The sequence below is a fragment of the Centruroides vittatus genome, unplaced genomic scaffold (assembly GCF_030686945.1).
Source record: "Centruroides vittatus isolate TY-2023 unplaced genomic scaffold, ASM3068694v2 contig_620, whole genome shotgun sequence".
NCBI classification, from domain to species: Eukaryota; Metazoa; Arthropoda; class Arachnida; order Scorpiones; family Buthidae; genus Centruroides; species Centruroides vittatus.
Genome location: NW_027122381.1, coordinates 3,270,264 through 3,291,180, shown reverse-complemented (window position 1 = coordinate 3,291,180; position 20,917 = coordinate 3,270,264). Strand labels below are relative to the sequence as shown.

The 20,917-nt window shown below is 34.7% G+C and overlaps 1 protein-coding gene across 1 annotated transcript in view; it reads right to left on the bottom strand.

Annotated features, from left to right (window-relative positions):
• LOC136979376 (inositol polyphosphate multikinase-like) overlaps positions 1-20,917 on the bottom strand; it is a 94,442-nt gene that overhangs the window by 47,147 nt on the left and 26,378 nt on the right. Inside the window, exon 4 of the mRNA XM_067275319.1 lies at positions 20,217-20,399. Within this exon, the coding sequence (XP_067131420.1) occupies positions 20,217-20,399 (183 nt within the window). The remainder of the gene's footprint in view (positions 1-20,216; positions 20,400-20,917) is intronic.

Sequence of the window (20,917 nt, the reverse complement as noted above, 5' to 3'; positions counted from 1 at the left end):
AATGTATTTTTAATAGATTATCCGACGTACTTAATAAATAACAAAGTTCAATATAATTACCTCTGTTATTAGATTCAATAAATTCCCCATGCCCTCTAAATGCCAATTCTTGCTTTGAGAAAAAACATATAACATCTATTAATTTAGATATATCTATTAATCGTAATTATCTCGTTATAATTTTCAATATTTATTTTATATTGTCTACCAATGTTAAATTCTATTCTATTTTGATTTCCAAATTGCTTCAATTTTACAAAAGAATCGTCATTCGTCATAAATTTTATCGTCGAAATGTCGAAATTTTTGTTGACGTATTTATATTTAATTTAGACATTGGTCTTTCTCTTTTAATAACGTTTTCTTTTTTATTATATGGTCTCGAGCCAAAACTTTTTAAAATAAATTTTTGAATCACTAGCCACGACATAAGGGCTAAAATTAAAATTATAAAAAAACTTACTTGGTAAAACAAAATGTGTGATGAATACACGTACCTAGTACAAAAAATTCTTAAATTGTACGAATATACTTTTAAAGAAACTTATAATTAAATATAACTTTGTGAAGAAACGTACATAAAAATAACAAAATATTCTTTACTTTTTAAATCTTAAAACAATCTACTTAGTGAAATACTGTAGCTCCCTACCAGTGGCTAACGAATGGAATCGGAGACGGTCCGGGTAGGTGAGTGCGTGCCAAATCCCGAGGGTGCCGATACTGGTCGATGTCAAATACCTCTTTTGTCGCATCACTAGTATATATCAAAGGACGCAACAGGGTTGTTGTAGATTTTAAACGTTTCTCACCGTAGCTGTAAAAAACTAAATACGTTAAACTTAACAGATTGTCCGTCGTTCGTTTTCTAACTAATTCGTTTTAGGACCGAGTGTTCGCGGAAATTTCCAAAATTTACAACTTTTCGGTCACTCTCGTTGAACTGGAAAAATTTGTCTTTATTACATCTAATATTATGAAGAGAACAGACCCCACTGTACTCGGCAAAAGATCGGTTTGGTTAAGCTTCTGTTTAAGTAAAATTTCGGCTCTTTCGTCGGAGTTTCATTTATGTTTCTAATTCCCTAATCACTTAATTATTTAACTACTTCTTAAGTAGAAATAAGTCGAAACCGGTTACTTTGTACTTGGATATCTGTAGTCTTGGGAAAGAAGTGGAAAGAAATTTTTATGACAACCGATACATAAATCGTAAATTTAAGGAAAATAAATTTTAGAGCTTTTTTTTGTACCATTGTACGTCTTATTCATTAAATTTGGTTGTATCAGGTGCAGTCCATAAGTCCGTGCGCATTTTTATGACCTTGAGAAAAATTTTGTTTTGCTGTTAAAAATGTCAGTCTAATGTGATAATTTTTACACCGAAGTGTTAAATTGGATCTCATTCATATAATACTGTTCAGAATTGTGAACATTTCAGTTGTTTATTTTCGTTAAAATGAAAGTAACGGACGAATACAAAAGACATGTTTTATACTTTTTACTTTTAAGTGGTGAGAATGCTACAAATGCAGCCAAAAAAATAAATACTGTACATAATCAAATCGTAATTAGTGCAAGGACTGCGCAGAAGTAGTTTGAAAGATTTAGAAACAATGATTTTAGTGTGGAGGATAAGGCTCGTACTGGAAGATCCATTGACTTTGATGATGATGCTCTCTCTGCACCAGTTGAAGCAGAACCATCTTTAACAGTTGACGAAATTGCGGAACGTTTAAATTCATCCCACGGAACTGTTCATAGACACCTACGACAAATCGGAAAAGTTTCAAAGCTAGGAAAATGGACACCGCACGAACTGTCAATAGCTAACCGACAACAACGTGTAAACATTTGCACGTCTCTTTTATCCCGTATTGCTTTAGAACCTTTTCTTGGTAGGCTGGTTACCGGAGACGAAAAATGGATCCTCTATAATAATGTGACGAGAAAAAAACAATGGATGGATGGCGACAAGCAGCCAAAACAGACTGCAAAAGGTGGGTCGCATCCAAAAAAAATTCTTTTGTCTGTTTGGTGGGATATGTCGGGTGTAATTCACTTTGAGCTGTTAGAACCTAATCAAGCAATTACAGCTCAAATGTATTGTGAGCAATTAGAGCGTTTAAATGAAAAATTGAAAAAAAATCGACCGTCGTTACGAAAAATACGCACGAACTTATGGACTGACCTGATAAATGATGCTGCAAAAGTAACCGTTAATTTTTTAACACTACTAGAATTGTACACGTTTTTTCTGCATCCCCTTACAGATGAGACTTACTAAATCGTAATATCACCGGTTTAACATCGAAATCCGTAAATAATATAAGATGGGAGAGCGGAATAAACGCGGAATAAATATATCAAATATTTTAATGGATTTTTTTTAAACTCCTGTCAACTATACAAACTATCGTAAAAACGTGCCAGTAAACTTCTATTGGTTGGGTTAAGTTATAAATCTAGTCCAAGGGTGGGCAACCTTTTTTTAACATGGGCCGGAATAAATTTTACATTTTTTCCGCGCCGTAATAGTTAATTGACGCCTTCTTGTAACTAGTAATTTTTTTAGTCTGCAAATATGAAATAAATAAATAAAAAGTTAATTACTACATTTATTTCTCTTATCGTTTTCGAAAATTACAAAGAATTGGAAAAATAACTATTAATTAGTTATTTTTCCAATTTAATAATCTATTACAGATCTCATGGGCCGGATAGAAACTTTTCGCCAGCCGTAGCTGGCCCGCGGCCGAGGGTTGCCTGCCGTTGATCTAGTCTACTCGTGATTCGCATAATCGGGTGAGGACGGCCGAATATCTAGCAGGCAGGCGGCTAACAGCCCACAACCGGTCTGGGATATAAAATTAGAAGCTTTATGCATGTGTTGCTTCTACCAGCTAAACCGGGTGAGGTTGGTGCACTGTAAACCGCATGTGCTAATGCCTATATAATCTGGCTGATTGGAAACTGATCCAGTTTTGACATTCCTTCCGCCACCGAATTATTCGAATATACAATAGCAATCTTATCGTTTTTTTCACATGTAGTATAGAAATTTGTAAAAAATACATAATGCAGTTATAATAAAATATTAATTTTAATTAATGCAAAGTAGGTTAAAATATGAAAATTTATATTTTATAAAATACAAGGGAAGGTCATTGGAAGGTGGAATCGGCGCTTCCATCACTTCCAATGACGGCACGCCACTGGTCACCAGGAACTTTCATCCGAAATTCATCTATTGGTCAAAAAAACTTAACATTGCCTAAAAATGAGCATCGAAATCAAGGGGGAGGACCCCTGAAATAAAAGACGAACATCGGAACCGACAACAAGAGTTCACCAACCTCCTTTTCATGTGAGTGCTCCGTCACTGATATGAGTGCTGGAGATGGCCCACCTGATTTGCTACGATTCATTTTTTCTGTTCAATGGAACAGTCTATACGCAAAAAAGGGAAATCTCCATGGGCAGTCCTGTGTCTGGGGTCCTGTGCAAAATCGTTATTAGATAGTTCGAACACAAGATCCTCCCACGGCTCTCCCAAACATCCTTTTATATAAGAGGTGCGTACATAGATTACATCATCATTCTATGGAGGACTTTACCAGATGTGACAGCATTTGTAGAATCAATTAATGACAACCCTTATGGCTTAACCATGAAAATGGAACAAGCTAACACCACAGAGGTCCACTTCCTGGACATTAACATTAAGGTCAAAGGATCAATTCTCCACATCTCTGTATACCAGAAACCATGTTCGGTCTCTGTTTACATACCAGCAGGTTCACGTGACTCATTTCCGTACAAGATCGTGGAATTTAATGCTAGTAGAAAAAATAAATGTAAACTCACACTAAAGTTGTATATTCTTCTGATAAATATCACTGAGTTCAGCGTTAAAGTAAAATTTTCAATGCATGCGCCGTCAGTCGCACCAATTTAAAATCTCTTCCGAACCGGCGAAGTTACCAAACGCTAAAAATCTATTTTTAAAATTTTGCCAACGAAACTTTTTCTGTTGTCTGTTTGGAACGCTCGGCACGTGCCACTTTCAAATTTGTTCTTTTCTTTTTCTTTTTCGCCTGAGGACGACGAACATAACTTCGTCGAAAGTGCTTGCAGCATAAAGAAAATTTTACTTTAACGCTGAACTCAGTGATATTTATCAGAAGAAGAATTTAATGCTTTAGTTAGGAGGGCATTTTCTCATTCGTCCACCCCACAAGCTCTAGCCACCGAATTAATGCATATAAAACACATAGCAACTACACATGATTACCTAATCTGACACACAAATTAACTGATCAATACCACCACTCACTGAGTGCATCCACCGTCCACATGCGTGGCAACAACCATCCAGAAGATGAAACATGTCTCTCTATCACATTTAATCCATACATTAAATCATTATATACGGAGATTGCCAACAAATGCCACATTCGAATCACATACAAGAGATGTCCGACCATCTTTGACATCTTCCACAACGGGAAAGATTCCCCCAACCACAACAGACTCCCTGGAATTTACTCTATCCCTCTTAGGGACCACAGATGTGATAGGGACCTTATTTATATCAGATTAACCAAGTGCTTCTTAGGAGTCAGAGTGCGTGAATACCACACTGACATACAACACACGAGGAATTCCATGGTCCTTGCTATTTACGCGGCTGATCCTGATATCGAGGCGGCCTTCAACCAAGTGAAGGTCATCCTCACCTTGCTTCATGCTGAACACCTGAGATGGTTGAAGGCCATTTCCATTTATAAATGTAGCCTCACGGCCATGTGCATCAATCATAAATGAATCATACAAAAGAAGAGCTGAATTTGTCAGTTGCTTGGCAGACACTGATGGACACTGATCTTTAATTTGCCAATAATGGCTACCCACACAAATGCACATGTCCAACATAATGATTTCTCGAGACATAAATTCGATCTAATTTTCAAATCTTCATGTTCTATTTACTCCATGTTCCATCAGTTAATCAGTGTATCACCAGAAGAACTTTAAAGCTGTTCAAGAACGTTTATGATGTACTTTATCCATTGTTGACTTCACCCCGATGTTGTTTGAATGTACATGTTTACCATTTAGCGATGCTGGCTAATAGATACCGTAAAATGCTAATTATCCTATGTAAACATATAAATAGTTTACATAAATAAATGGATATTATTTCTTTATAATTAAGTTGTAGTGTGCACTTCTTTCAACCATGTTCTCTTAGACATCCAACCTCCCAAATCCAACTGCTAACAACAAATCACAATTGCCGATCCTGACGTGGGTATTGTGATTGGGCATTGTGATCCAGTGCCGACCCTTTGGTCACACGTAAGTTGACAAAATGCCCAGCATATGCATTAATAATGTTGACAATTTTCATTACATTTGTGGTGAATTCACGTGCTTTGCAAAAGCATAATATTACTCCACTCGTTAGCATGCCTACAAATTGTATTTTAGATGTAAACTTGTGACCAAAATAAAGTATGGCCCCACACGTTTGTTGCAACCACTGTGCAACTATTTTTTGTCAGTGGCTGAATGGGAAAAAGTGTTTTATGAAATTTGCACAGTACTGTACCTATTGTATGGAGGGAGCCCACAGACCACGTACATAACTGTTATTTTTGTATGATACCTCCAATCAGTAAGGGCTACTTGAAGAATAAAAAATGGACAATAAAATATCCCAATATTGAATCTGAACGTTGACCTGTACCCCACAGTGAAGTATATCCAGTTCCTCAACCACCAAAATCATATTCATGTGAGTCAATTGAAGATGAAGATGCAACCAAAGTTTCTGATGATGGCCAGCCATTAACATCTAGCAATCCTGATTTCATTTCAAAAGTCATTGGACAAAACCCTCATTTAATAACTGAAGAACAACTTAATGACCTGGTACATGGCCTAGACCTACCAAAAACTAAAACTGAACTGTTAGGATCCAGATTACAGCAATGCAATCATCTGGAAGACAGCATGTCTGTGAGTGTGTTTGATTTTTGTCAACTACCTTTATCTCCATTTTTCAAAACGGATGGTAATCTTGTCTTCTGCAGTGATGTATATGGTCTTATGACACTCTCAATGTAAGCTACAAACAATGCAAATGGAGACTTCATTGATTCTTCTAAGATGAGCCTTAAAGCTGTTTTGTTACACAATGGTAATACACTGCCCTCTATTCTTATTGGCCATGCAAAGGACATGAAAGAATCATACAAAAGCATGAAGCATCTTGCAAAAGTAAATTATGAAGAACATAAATGAAAGGTGTATTGTGATTTCAAAGTTATAGCATTATTACTTGGACTTCAGCTGGGGTATACAAAGTACTCTTGTTTTCTCTGTGAGTGGGATAGCAGAGACCAAGTAGCACATTTCAAAAAGAGAGACTGGTCACAAAGGAAATCCCTCAAACCTGGATCAAAAAATGTTATTTCTGAACTGTTAGTAGAGCATAATTTTTTATCATACTATCATCGTTGCATATAAAATTAGGACTTATGAAAGACTTTGTCAAAACTATGGATTAAAATGGCCCAGCATTTAATTTTCTTACCCCCATATTCATCAACACAAGTTAGAGTTAGAGTTAGGGCTAAATCTCAAGTTAACCAAACACAGTTGGCTTTACTTTTAGTAAGTGAATCCTCATTGGTTAACTTTTAACTCTAACTCTAACTCGTGTTAGTGAATATAGGGGTTAGAGAGACATTTCCAAATGTTAGTGAAGTAAAAGTTAAAGAGGGAATATTCGTAGGTCCACAGATGTCCAAGCTTCTCAAAAATATGCACTTCAATAGCATATTAATAGGTGCTGAAAAAGAAGCTTGAAATGCTTTTGGGATGGTGGTAAACAATTTTCTTGGAAACCATAAAGCTTCTAATTACAAACAACTAGTGAATAACATGCATCCCATCTTTTCATAACACAACAGCAACATGTCATTAAAAATGCATTTTTTGCATTCTCATATTGACTTTTTCTCTGAAAACTGTGGGTCTGTCAGTGATGAACATCAGGAGCATTGATCACCAAGACATTGCTTGTATGGAAAAACAATACCAAGGGAAATGGAGTCCGTCAATGTTAGCAGACTACTGCTAAAACATTACGCATGAAATGCCTGCAGATTCATACAAGAAGTCTGTAAAGAAGCACCATACATGCAAGTGATGTCCTGGGTATTTTATGCTTTCACTGTTTAGTTTTTATGTATCAAGAAGTGTTCTGACAGTTTCTGTGTTCCAACTCAAATGAAAATTACATTATGTGTACATATTCAGATGTATTATGCAATTTATTAAACATTGATGTACCTTGTAAACTTCAGCTAATTCTGGTTTTTTTTTTTTTTTAATTCAGCAAGTCAAAATCATTAAGAAACAGATTGTTTTATTTCTGAAGGAAACAAAAAGTTTTTATTTGTAAACCTGTGTTATTGATCGTCTCTTTGGTCTACTGCTGTCAAGCATAATGCAGATGCAGACTGGATCAAAGAGGAGAGCAAAGACATGCAGGACACACCTAATATGCATTTTGTTGAAATAAATACACAAGACATCTGTTGCACAATGCAGAAAGCACACAACTGGACAATACCTAGTGTAGACAACATACACAATTTCTGGTACAAAAATTCACATCCCTGCACCAGAAACAAGCTAAACATTTGATTCATATCATCAACAATCCACAAGACATACCAAATTTTCTCATGCTTGGCATCACCTATGTGAAACCAAAAAACAATAATACTAAAAATCCTGCACAGTACAGACCAATTGCATGTCTTCCAACACTTTTACAAAATTCTTACCTCTTGCATTGCAAACAAAATATACAATCATATTGACGAACACAAGACAACAAAAAGGCTGCCATAGAAATCAAAGATTGCAAAGAATAACTACTAACATTAAACCATGAATGATTAGAAGTATGTTCTCGTTGTTTGGCAGTTGACTGACGTATGAAAGCACCGAACCGTTTGAGTAACCTTCAGGATTATTCGTGGGAGTGTCCATGTAGCGCTCGGTGTAACCTGTATCATAGAGATTCCAAAACATGACCGGAGCTCCTGCCATGGCAATCCTGAAGGTATCTGGTCTCTGTGCCAAACCCATTAGTGATAAAATAACCATCGTAAGACCAACCGTGAATGGCTACCCGGTCCAAATCAATGTAATTTGTAGTTTCTGCCAGTTTTAACAACACTTCCACTTGGTCTGCAATCTCCACAGTTCCCATGCGCCCTTTTATGTGACTTTCGAAGATGATTCCCCGATTTCTCGAACCTCTGCAGTCGGCTGCTACCACTATGTATCCTTCTTGGGCTAACAGATGCTGTCTCAAATGCTTCATGCCTTTATATGTATTAGTAACTAATTGTACCTCCGGACCACCCTAGATAGTTAGAATGGTCAGATATTTCTTATTGCTCTGCATAAATGGCGGTTTGAATATCATACCGTATATCGTTTGACCCGACTTGAGCGAGTGACTGAAGAGTTCGGGCTGCAGATATTCAAATTCTGATAACGAAATCGAAGGTGGTTCTAAGAGATAGCCCAGAGATTGGGCTGTTAGATTAAAGGGTTTTGACCCATTCTGTACCAACCGATATACTTCTCCAAACGGACCATGATTTATATTACTCTGTATACTGACAAAGTGTGTATAGAGAATATATAGTAGATAAAAAAGCAATCAATATAACTAGTAAGATGAATAGATTAATAAAATTCTTTAAATATAAACAATTATCTATTATTAAAGCAGATAAATCTCACGCACTTATAATCATTACAAATTCAGACTTACAATTAAAGAAAAAAGAAATAGTATCTACTAATAAATATGAGCTGCTACGTAATAATCCAATAGAAGATATTAAAAAAGGATTGACAAAGTTAATAAAAATGCATAAAAAAGAATTTACAAGCCAAGATTACAAAAAATAATGAACTTTAACAATGTACTGTACATATATCACAACTTAATATTAGACTTAAAACTCATAAACTAGGAAATATTTATAGACCTCTAGTGGATTTTAAACACTCTATATTATATAATTTAGAACATTACAGTAGAGAGTCATTAATCCGAACCCCGGTAATCCGAATTGCCAGTTATCCGAACGATTTTCAGTCGGACTGTGCCATGCTGGATCGAACATTTTGGGTACTAGATTTACTTCTAAAGTATAATTTTCACGTTTTTATATTCTTCAATATATTTATTTTGTTTGTACAAAATAAAGAAATAATTTTTAACGATACAATAGCCTCAATTATTATTATAAAAATTTTCGTTGGGTTTAAAATTGACGAAAATTCGACACAAAGCGACACGCAACGAAGAAAAATTTGAACATCAGACAGGTTAATAAATTTTTTCGTACATAATCAGTTATCCGAACAAATCACTAATCCAAACAACCCCAGTCCCCAATTGATTCGGATCAACGACTCTCTACTGTATATAAAAAATTATTTACAGTGTATACCAGATTCTAGATATAGCATAAAGAATACAGATCAGTTAATTTCGCACCTGTTATATGGCCAAAGTAAAAAATCCTTTAGACTTATGAGTCTGGATGTAAAATCAATGTACCCATCAATAAAGTGGAATTTTGTTTCAGAATGCTTAAGTAACTATAATTTATCTAATTACATTATAGAATTTATACAATTTGCTTTTAAAAATAATTATTTTACAGTTTCTACAGAGTTTTACCAACAAAAAGATGGGATAGCAATGGGGTCCGTGATAGGCCCAAAGATTGCAGATATTTGTATGACATCACTAGATCAAAAGATTTTCCAGTTCCAGGGTATCTCATTTTATGCTAGGTATGTAGATGACATATTGATTCTGTACGATTCCAATATCACTACAGCTAAAAACATTGAGACTTATGCAAACAGTTTAAATAATGATATTAGATTCACCTACAAAGAGGAAAGAAATAGAGAAATTAACTATTTAGATGTTACAATCACAAGACAGGAAGAAACATTACTATTTCGTAAGTATGAAAAAAGTTGTAATAATAACAAGGTGATTAACTATAAATCGTATCGTTCTCTAGGCATAAAGAGAAATGTTTTTCTGATAAAATTAAGAAAAATTTTTAATAGAACAACATTGCAGAAGCATATAGAAATAGAAACTGCAAATCTCTTTAAAAAATATTTACTCAATGATTATCCGCAACAATTAATACGTAGGTGGTACAATTGTTACACCATCAATAGATATAATGTAAAAAAAGAAAAAAATTAATAATTTATATATTAAAATTTCATATATTAAAAAATTTTTTGAAAAATATAAAAATAACTTTAAAAATTATTCTGTCAACTTAGTAGGTGAACAGAGAAATAGATTGAGTAAAGGTATTTATGTGGTGAATAAAGGAGTTGTTGGGCATTCAAGGAATCCTTTGGAAGTAGCGGGAATCGTCTACAGATTGATGTGTACATGTACAGAAAGTAAATTCTATGTCGGCGAGACAGGAAGACAGCTTGAAAAGCGGCTAAAAGAACGCGAAGCGGCAATCCGACTAAAAAGAACTGAATCTCCGTGGCATCAACATTGTAATAATAAAAGTTGTATTATAAATAGAAATAATGTTAAGATATTGTATAAAATAGAAAACATTGTAACGAGATGCATCGTTGAACATTATTGCATCAAAGGTTATGCAAATGTTATCAATTTAAAATACTGGCATATCTGTAGATGCATGCTGGGATAGCCTGGTGGAATATAAATGTACTGGTGATGTAAAGGCATAGTGTCCACTGAAGAAACAAATAATTGTGAAATGCATTTGGATAATAAAGTAAGAAATATTTAGTAATTTTCAAGGTGTCCATCTCTGTTTTTAATTCATTTTTAAGAAATTTACAATTTTTTAGAGATTATTGTTTTTAACATTTATAATAACCGATCCCATCGTTTGATATTTATTTATTATTTAATAACTACTCATTGATTCTGTTATCCTACGACAAGCTCATATGCAACACAGAAACATACACGTGGCATACGTTGATTACAGAAATGCATTCGACAGTGTCCACCACATTTGTCTGCTGCACACACTTCACATCTACAAAATTCATTGTCAACTCATTAGTTTCCTTGGTTTTACCATGATTCACTGGAGAACAGCATTACATCTTAACCTGCATAGCACTCACATAAAACAAATCAAATACACATCAAGCTAGTAATTTTTCAAGTAGATTCCCATCCAGTCTTCTTTGATTCTGTCTTGTGTTTAACCCTTTATCTAACACACTGAACAAAACTCAATATGGTTAAAATATCAGACACAATAAAACAACACTGTTCACATTATGTGCATGGATGATATCAATATCAAACTTTATAGATCCACACAAAATCAACTCCATAATCTCTTACAAATTACACACACACATAGACACTCAAATGATATACAAATGGAGTTTGGTCTAGACCAGGGGTGGCCAACAAGTCGATCGCGATCGACCGGTCGATCACGATGCCAATTTTGGTCGATCGCTCGCGATGTCTTGACTTAATGCGTTACACTTGTAACTAAACGCAACTCGTCAACGTAACGCGCAAAAGCAACAATATGCATGCAGTTATCACTGGACTCGTAGAAAACACAGCTATTTAGCTTGAATATTTGATACTGTCATGCGGTAGCTTCTTTTCTTTAGTATTAACAATATTATTATTATTAATCAATATTATTTATCCACGGTGACAACGTTGAGTTTCAATTTTTCATTTGTTTAAAATGTAAGTACCTGTTCTTTATGTTTTAAATTAAATTATGGCTTTTCTTACCTATCTATTTACTTGATAAGTGAGCGTTTTCAGCAACAGACCTCTATATTTTTGGATTTTTGGAAATACGTCAATTGAAGAAAAATATCCCAGTATCACCAAATGTAGCAAATATATTTATTCCTGTTTCGGAACTACATACCTGTGTGAATCGGCATTTTCATACTTAAAGTTAACGAAGACTAAACATTCTGTCCTGACTGATTCCCATACTGAAGAATCATTATTATTATCTTTGTCAGGATATACACCTAATTATGTTTCCTTGGTAAGAGACGTGAAAACTCAGTCCTCCCATTAATGTAACGTAATAAAATAAATTCTAAATCTGTCTTTATCAGTAGCTAATTTGAATTAATAAATATTGTTAATAATTACTCGTGTTGTTTTAATTCCCCTGGACGCGAGTTTTTTGGCCCGTTAAATAATTACGTTGTTTTTTACGTAGGTAGATATACAGGGTGTTTCAGTACAAAGAGCACTCCCGCGAGCTATTGATAGATTAGCAAAAAATAAGTCTAAAAATCTTATATCATTCTTCCATGATAAATTTTCCTCGCCCAAAAACAAATCGCGGAAGTAAAATCTTATAATCAAATTATCAGCCGTACTGTGCAGTTTTATTTCAATTTTTTCAAGTTTACGAACAAATAGTACCACAATTTATACATTGTAATTGATTTAAAAAAATTAAATTATATTTTAAGTTAATAAAAATCTATCTTAAAAGTGTGGAAAAATCAATTTTTTTTAGGTGCCGCCTGTACGGAATGAACTCGTAACTGCAAATATCAAAAGTTGGGTCTGGAAATTTATTTTCTTTATGAGCTTATATCTTGAAAACTTAATAAGTGATTTAAAAAATAAAAAATAGTTTTGAACATATATTTTCCTTATCTACCCATAGCTCGCGGGAGTGCACCTTGTACTGAAGCACAGTGTATAAACATAGTATGTATTTCACACCCCCCTCGCCACTTAGACTATGCCTACGACAACAAGTCGATCGCGACACATTTATAAGATAAAAAGTAGATCTTATGTACACAAAAGTTGGCCACCCCTGGTCTAGACAAATGCAAAACACTCCATATCGAAAAAGGAGTTCTGACAAAAGAAGACTTTGTACCCAAGAAATGGAGATATTATTGAATCCATAAAAGAGGGTATTTTATAAACATTTAGGATTTCAACAGGCCAAATTTACATAACTTGCAGTTAAAACAAAGGTTAATACTCAAATATCAGAACAGATTACATGCAGTACTAAATACAAAACATACTATTAAAGCTAGTAATACCTACCAGGTTGTTCAATAAGTTTTGTCGTTCGATAAAAAAAACACAATTTTATGGTTTGAAATACATTTTATTATTCAATATAATCTCCCTGAACTTCAATACACTTGTTCCAGTGATCTTCTAATTTATAGATTCCATCCCTGAAGTGAGAATCCGGAAGACTGTCGAAATACGCTTCTCATGGCTGCTATTACCTCTTCGTTCGATGAAAATCTTTTCCCACGCATGAATTTTTTGAGATGTGAGAACAGCCAGAAGTCAGAGGGAGCTAAATCTGGCAAATAGGGAGGATGTTGCAACAATTCATATTTTAATTCACTGATTTTCACGATGGTTTTTTGAGCTGTATGAGAGGGTGCATTATCTTGATAAAAAATGATTTTTTTCTTCTGTAAACCAGAACTTTTCTCACGAATTTTTACATCCAGCTGGTCCAAAAGGTTACAATAATAGTCTGAGTTTATTGTTTTACCAGTTTGGAGATAATCCACGAACAAAATTCCTTTTGCATTCCAAAAAGCTGATGCTAACACCTTCTTGGCCGATTTCTGGACCCTAACTCGCTTCAGAGCCGAAGTACCGGGTTCACACCACTCCTTAGCCTCTTGTTTTGATTCAGGATCATGATGGTAGACCCAAGTCTCATCCATAGTAATGAAACGACACACAAAATCCTTTTTATTTTTTCTAAAACGCTCCAAATGTTGCTGAGAAAGTTGCACTCGAATGTGTTTTTGCTCCATAGTTAGCGAATGCGGCACCCATTGTGCACACAGCTTTCTGTAACCCAAAACATCAGCCAAAATATTGCTCACACTGCCTAATGAGATCCCTAGGGCTTCTACTAAATCTCTCTCAGTTAATCAACGATCTTCCAAAACCATATGCTGTATTTTTGCTACGATTTCTGGTGTTGATGCACTTTTTGGACGTCCTTCACGTGGATCGTCTTCGAGACTTGTACGGCCACGTTTAAATTCAGCAACCCATCTTTCTACTGTTCTAATTGAAGGTGAAGAGTCCTTATACACTTTTACCAATTGTTCATGAATTTGTTTTGGTGCTACACCTTCCAAAAATAAGAATTTTATCACTGCACGATATTCAATTTTTTCCATTGTAAAAAAATACACTGACACATCAACTTTAAAAAGCTGCAAATATATGAATGAGTTGACAGATCTACATGAAACTTCACACGTGTTTATTAAAAAGTAGTACTATTTTTTAGAGAAATAAAACGACAAACCTAATAGCGCCATCTCTTATTGAACGACAAAACTTATTGAACAACCTGGTATATTGTTCCTGTACTCACTTATCCTTTTGGACTTATACACTGGATATGTACAGAACTCGAGCAACTCCAAAGGAAAACAACAACACTTACTAAGCATAAACAATATCATACAAAATCGTCTGTAGAAAGACTAACTCTTCATTTTAGAAAAGTAGCTGTGGCCATAATAATATACAAAGGCTTTCTTTCTCAACCTCTGATGGTCCATAAAACAAAGACAAATGTAAATAACAAAGTGAATTTATTACCAAAAGTTAGTACAACATAGTTACTTTTCAACAAAATCACTGTGAAGATTGAGGCATTTGTCTATCTGTGGATGAGCTTTGAAATCCCCTCTTCATAGAATGTTGCCACCAACGACTGGAGATGGGCCCTAATGTTGTTTTAAAGATCGTCATTAGTCTCAAACCTCTGCCCTCCTAGTCATGTTTTCTGTTCGAGAAAGAGGTGGAAATCGCTTGGCTTATACACTGGGTGTTTAAAGGTGGTGAAGACTTCCATCTTTCAGACTTCCTTCCAGCTTGAAACTTTTTAATGTGTAAAGACTTCCACCTCTTTCCTGAACTGAAAACGTGGCTAGAAGGGCAGAGGTTTAAGACTAATGACAATCTTTAAAACAATGTTAAAGCCCATCAAGTCGTTGGCGGCAACATTCTACAAAGAGAGGATTTCAAAGCTCGTCCACAGATAGACAAATGCCTCAATCTTCACAGTGATTATGTCAAAAAGTAACCATGTAAGGTTCGCCGACTTTAAAGGGGGATACAATTAATCCCACGTCACTGACACCAGTGTAAGATTTGGACTGATGTAAACTGGGCTTAAATATCCCGCGTCAGGATGAGCTTAAGGGAACCCGTGTATGTGGGCAATTGCAAAGGAGGCAAATGATGACAAGTGTTTACATGCGGAAAACCGTTTATTTGGACGAATACATGCTTACATCGGTTAGGTTTGTTGATTATCCGATGGATCGAAGTCCACGGATGTAATAAGGATGTATATTAAGGACTCAAGTAATGACCAATTACACGTGCACGAATTTGGCGAAACAACAGTAATTTATTCTAACAGTACAATAACCGCGAGATACTTCCTAACCCTCAAGTTTACACAATACACGACTTAAAACTAACAAAATTTACAATACTCTATATACATATATACATACACATTTTCCTTCTATACGATAATTGCATATATTAGCCTTCGACGAATCACGGTATTATGTTAAGTGAATGCAACACGATCTCGAGTTCCAAGCGTTCCTTTTCTTTACGTCAATTCTCAAAACTAATAGTTCTGTCCGATACCTGAACGTAATTTACGTCACCAGAAGTACGTCCCTCGTTGATACTCCTCAATTACACTACGATGGAAACGGATTGTGCTTCCCGACTGAAAGTGGTCGCCCTTTCTAGACTCCTGTTCTCCCGGTCTAACTCCAACGTCCTTGCTGACCTTTCCTCGACGACCTTCCTCGACGAATCCAAAAACAGCCAAAAAGTGTCCTCAATCGTGAGAGTTCCTCAATTTATACTTCCCGCTCTCCGGAAGTCCGCTTCACTTATTGTCCCACTCTGAACCAATCAGAAGGCTTAACACGTATCCTAAGGTGACATCATAAGAACATTCCACGCGACACGGTACAAACCAAGAAAACCCGATACATACAAAAAAGGGAACCAAGAAAATAAAATAATAATAATAATAATAATAATAACAATAATAATAATACATAGTTGCGTAGCACTACAGGTTGATCCAAATCTCGGCGATCTTCAGAACGTAAGAGTTCGGCAGGTCACTATATCCAGTCCCGGGCGGACGAGAAGGGCCTTACGGCGATGTTGACGGGCGGTGGCACACTTAAAGTTCCGAGCGACGACACTACACACACTGTCTTAATCCACAAGAGGCATGTCCGTCATTCCGAAAAACTCTCCCTCCTGTGACCTTGAAGTCCCAGTTTTTATACGTTTTTCTCGTGTCCTATCCACCTTGCGGATTGGTCCCTCGTCCCTTTCCTCGCTTCCCGATTGGTCTCCCCTTTGTTTTCAAACGCAAAACGAGACCATGTCGGGTCGCGGGAAAGGTCCGATTCGAGATGTCTATTTGACACCCTTTGTCGACTATGCTCCAAGATTGTTGATAGAACCACAACACCTGCACTCATAACTTAATCCGTTGTTTGCAATTGATGTCATTCTGGAATTCTAACGATCACGCGATACTTTTTCTATCTCTCCAATTTTTCCCTTTTTCTGAAATTGTTTTCCTAAGTTCAATTTTTTTCTTTGAATACTTGTGTCAACCTTATATCTCTTTATGAGTGCGTGTGTCAGAGTTCTACCTTTGGATTAAACATTAACAGGTCGTTTAACACGCGTTGATGTCATCCCGAGACTCGTTGTTTACATTTTTCGTTACGTTGTTTTGATTAAGAGTTTTTTTTTCTCTCTCTCTTATATAATTTATCATTATTTTTTTCACAACAGAATTCTGCATTTTTGCGATTTCGGACCTCGTCTGGGTCCTCACAACCATGTTTGTACCTAACTTTCAATAATAAATTCATTTTGTTATTTACATTTGTCTTTTTGGTTCAATGTCACAACTGGGTGAATTCATAGACACTTGACAATATTCATCATCAACTTTTTATTGCAGAACTTCATTTGTCAAGACGTGTTTTGGGCTTTAGCCCCTCTTCAGTTGAGAAATAAGAAGACACGGTTTCAATTCATGCTACATTTGTCTTTGTTTTATGGACCCTAATGGTCCATAAAACAGCCCTTGTAGTTAATCTCCCCTATAAACAAATTCTGACATTGTGGGAGTTCCATAAAAAAAACAAGAAACATCAAGATTACATAATGCTGTAACTCTGCAGGCAGTAACAATACACATGTAAACTTGCACTATGAGCACTTGGACATAACACACAAAAAACATACACCACTTCTAGTCGTGGACCCAAAAGGCACTTCATGGCTAGAATCTGCCTGTTTGGACAGACTGAGGGTTTTATGTTTGCCATTCAAAATCAGGTCATAAACACTAAAAACTACAGAAAACACATCTTGAAGGACATATCACTCACAAATGACTCTTGGAGAAAATGCCACATTCTGCCAGAAACAACACAACATATAACTTCTGTATACAAGCTGTTAGCACAAACAGACTATTTACAAAGCATAATCAAATAGCGAATATAATACACAAAGAGCTTGCACATAAACAGATTATTAAACATCCAGATATCATACTACATAATACCCCATAGGCAGTATTAGAAAACGACACACAAAATACACTATGACAGTCATAATCACAGATAAAACATTCATCACAATAGATCTAACATCACTTTCATTGACAAATTGCAAGATCACTTATATAATAGACAACTCTGAACCAAATATACGAAAAATGCTCACACTGAAAAAATCAATAAATACACTCCATTCGCTCAAGAAGTAAGACAAACGTTGAGGATGGATAAGGTATTTATTGTACCCATTGTCGTCTCTTCTACTGATGTTATACCACTTACACTACCTGAAGTCTAAAAACATTAAACTTTAATAAAAGCTTCAATATTGAACACGTCACACTGTTAGGAAGTTTCTAGATGTTCACAAATACCAATAACAGAAGGTTAATGTAACACTTGTTTGGGTAGCTGTGCTTGATTTTAATCTGGCATAGCACTTAGAACCAGTATCAGCCAAGCATGACATTAACAAAATAATAATAATAGATTAAGAATAATGAAAAAAGTAAATAATGCAATAAAATGCAGATGAGCTGAATGCAGCTGGGATTGTTCAATAGTGTCCCAAATGCAGATCAACTTTATTAGCAAAGTAATGGATTTTCATTGTTTGTAGCCCAAAATAAACATTAACCCAATCTGGCAACAATGCTGCATCAAATGTACTTGTGCAGATATCACTCGCCATAAAGTATGGCCAACTTTATTTGTGTTTGAGTTCCAAAAACCATTCAATTTTTGGACAAAATTTCCTCAAAAACAGTGTTCAGATTCCAAGTTATTTGACCTCTGTGACGTTCAAGTTCCAAAGTACAACTGTATTGTGCCATGTTGTTCTTATAATCTGCAATGGTTCAAACATTTGTAATTTGTTTTTCCACTTCACATCACAGTAATGAATGCCAGTATATATAAATAAACAAACAAGTAAGATAAAACAAAGAAATACTCTGGGAAAAAAACTGATTTTTAAAACTGGACAAAGTACAAAATGCAATCAATTCTGAAAGGTGCATGTCCAGTTTAGAAAAGAAGTTCAGTAGAAACTTGTTTTAATGGATCACACAGGTCATAGAAAATCATCCACTGTTCAGAAAATATGTTATATCGCAGTGTATTTCCCACACACCCAAGAAAATCTCCACTTTTTAACCCCTACATGTAAGAAATACTTCTATCTGAAATTATTCGGTCTCTCTAGATCTCTTTTTATTCTAGAGAAATGAATGTTACAAGATTTTACATTATGTCATACATGTGATAAAGCTGAAGGAAACTGTATATACTATAAACAAAAAGAGAAGCAAAGTACAGTACATATGCTCATTAGCACTTTATTTGAATTTTACAATTTGTCAAAAAACTCCATCTTGATTTTGTTATGACGCCATTTTTCTGTCCATTGAGTACAACAAACTGAAATAGCTTTCTGTCTCTAATCAATGTGCTATAGGAGGGCACTGATGTGCATCTGCAAAATTAGTAATATGAACCATGACGATTACAGACATTCGGTTATTTTTTCTTTTGGTCCACATGCAATGTATTTTTTCTCAAATTTAGGATCCAGAAACACCCAAATATTAATTAAAAATTCAAAAAATACAATGTTTACAGTAGAAAAAATATCTGTTTTTCCAAGTTACAGTTCCACTAAAAGGAGAAAAAATTACATTAATTTGGTAGGACCTGGGGAAAAATCCTTTAATCCAAAAATTCTGTAATATGTTAAAGCAAGATTCTACTGTATATTTTTCTCTCAGCATATTTCTTATAGTAGTATTTCTTAACAAATACATGCCTTATTTTGTATTTTTTACTTTCCTTGCTCTTTTATATATAACAGAGAAAAAGTATGGCAATCAGACAAAAAAAAAACACCCAAGATTTTTACATTTTTGAACTCGGGACATTGAAATATTAAAAAATGCAAAAAGATTCAGAAGTTTTTCTGTATGTATGGATATTAGTTTGTGTGTGTGTGTAATTTTGTTCACCCTATTTGAAGCTTAATAACTCCCATTCTTTTGTCAAAAATTTCTGAAACTGTGCAGGAAAGTTTGTATTAGAGGGGATCGACGATATTAAATTTTGGTGGTTGATGGTGGAAGGTATGGGGAGATAGAGGGATGTCGTGTTGCATCTCAAGAGGGGTTGGATTAAATGAAGATGTTATTCATTATTAGCACTTACAAATTTTTATAGAACCCATCCCTACTTTCAAAATTAAGCTTTTTTACATTTTGTAATAATTAAAAATATAAAAAGTTTATTACTAAAAACTATCATAACAGATGGTGCCACACTTGCAATTTTAAATGTTGCCAGGAAAGTTAAGCAATTCGTTGCTGGATTTTTTTTATAATTGACTAGCATTTGTTTTCTTTATTCATTATATTGTTTTAAAAATGAAAATAATTATTTGTAAATACCATTTCCATTTATTGTGGTTTCCCAAGTTCCTTTAAATCTTGGAAGAAGACTTTGAAGAACAGATACTCCTGTATTGTTGCCATTATGGAAGACTTTTTCATAAAACTCTAATTCTCTTATACCCCTCGGATCATTTTTTATCATAGGTTTTAAGATACTTCCGTCGTTATGTTTGAGCACTCCTGAAATAAATATTTTAAAATAAAAATACAGTCATTACCGTTTAATTGTATCAAAAAATAACAACAAATAAAAATTATAAAACGGTTAAAATTTATGAATCAAAAAATTATTAAATAAGCAAAATCATAAGCACTGAAATTATGAAATAACTGATGCAGAAAATTTCAGAAATTGAATTGTAACAAATCATACAAAAAAGCAGTTTTCATGAAATTTATCTCAAATAATCCTAATTCAGTTGCTGCTGGTTTAGAAAGTTCAAAGATTGCTCATCACAAAAAACCAATCAGTGATGGCAAGTTAATTATAGAAATTTTTTTAGACTCACAAGTCAGTAGAATATACTGTAAAATAGTAAAAATTAATCAGCACACATTAAAGGAACTGTGTCCACAGGGCCAGCAGGGTAAGTGTTAACAGATTAGTAAAACAAATAAAATATTAACTGTAATAATAAAATAGAGACAGAATAGTATGGTGTTTATTTATTTATCAATGTTTATTTATAATACAATTA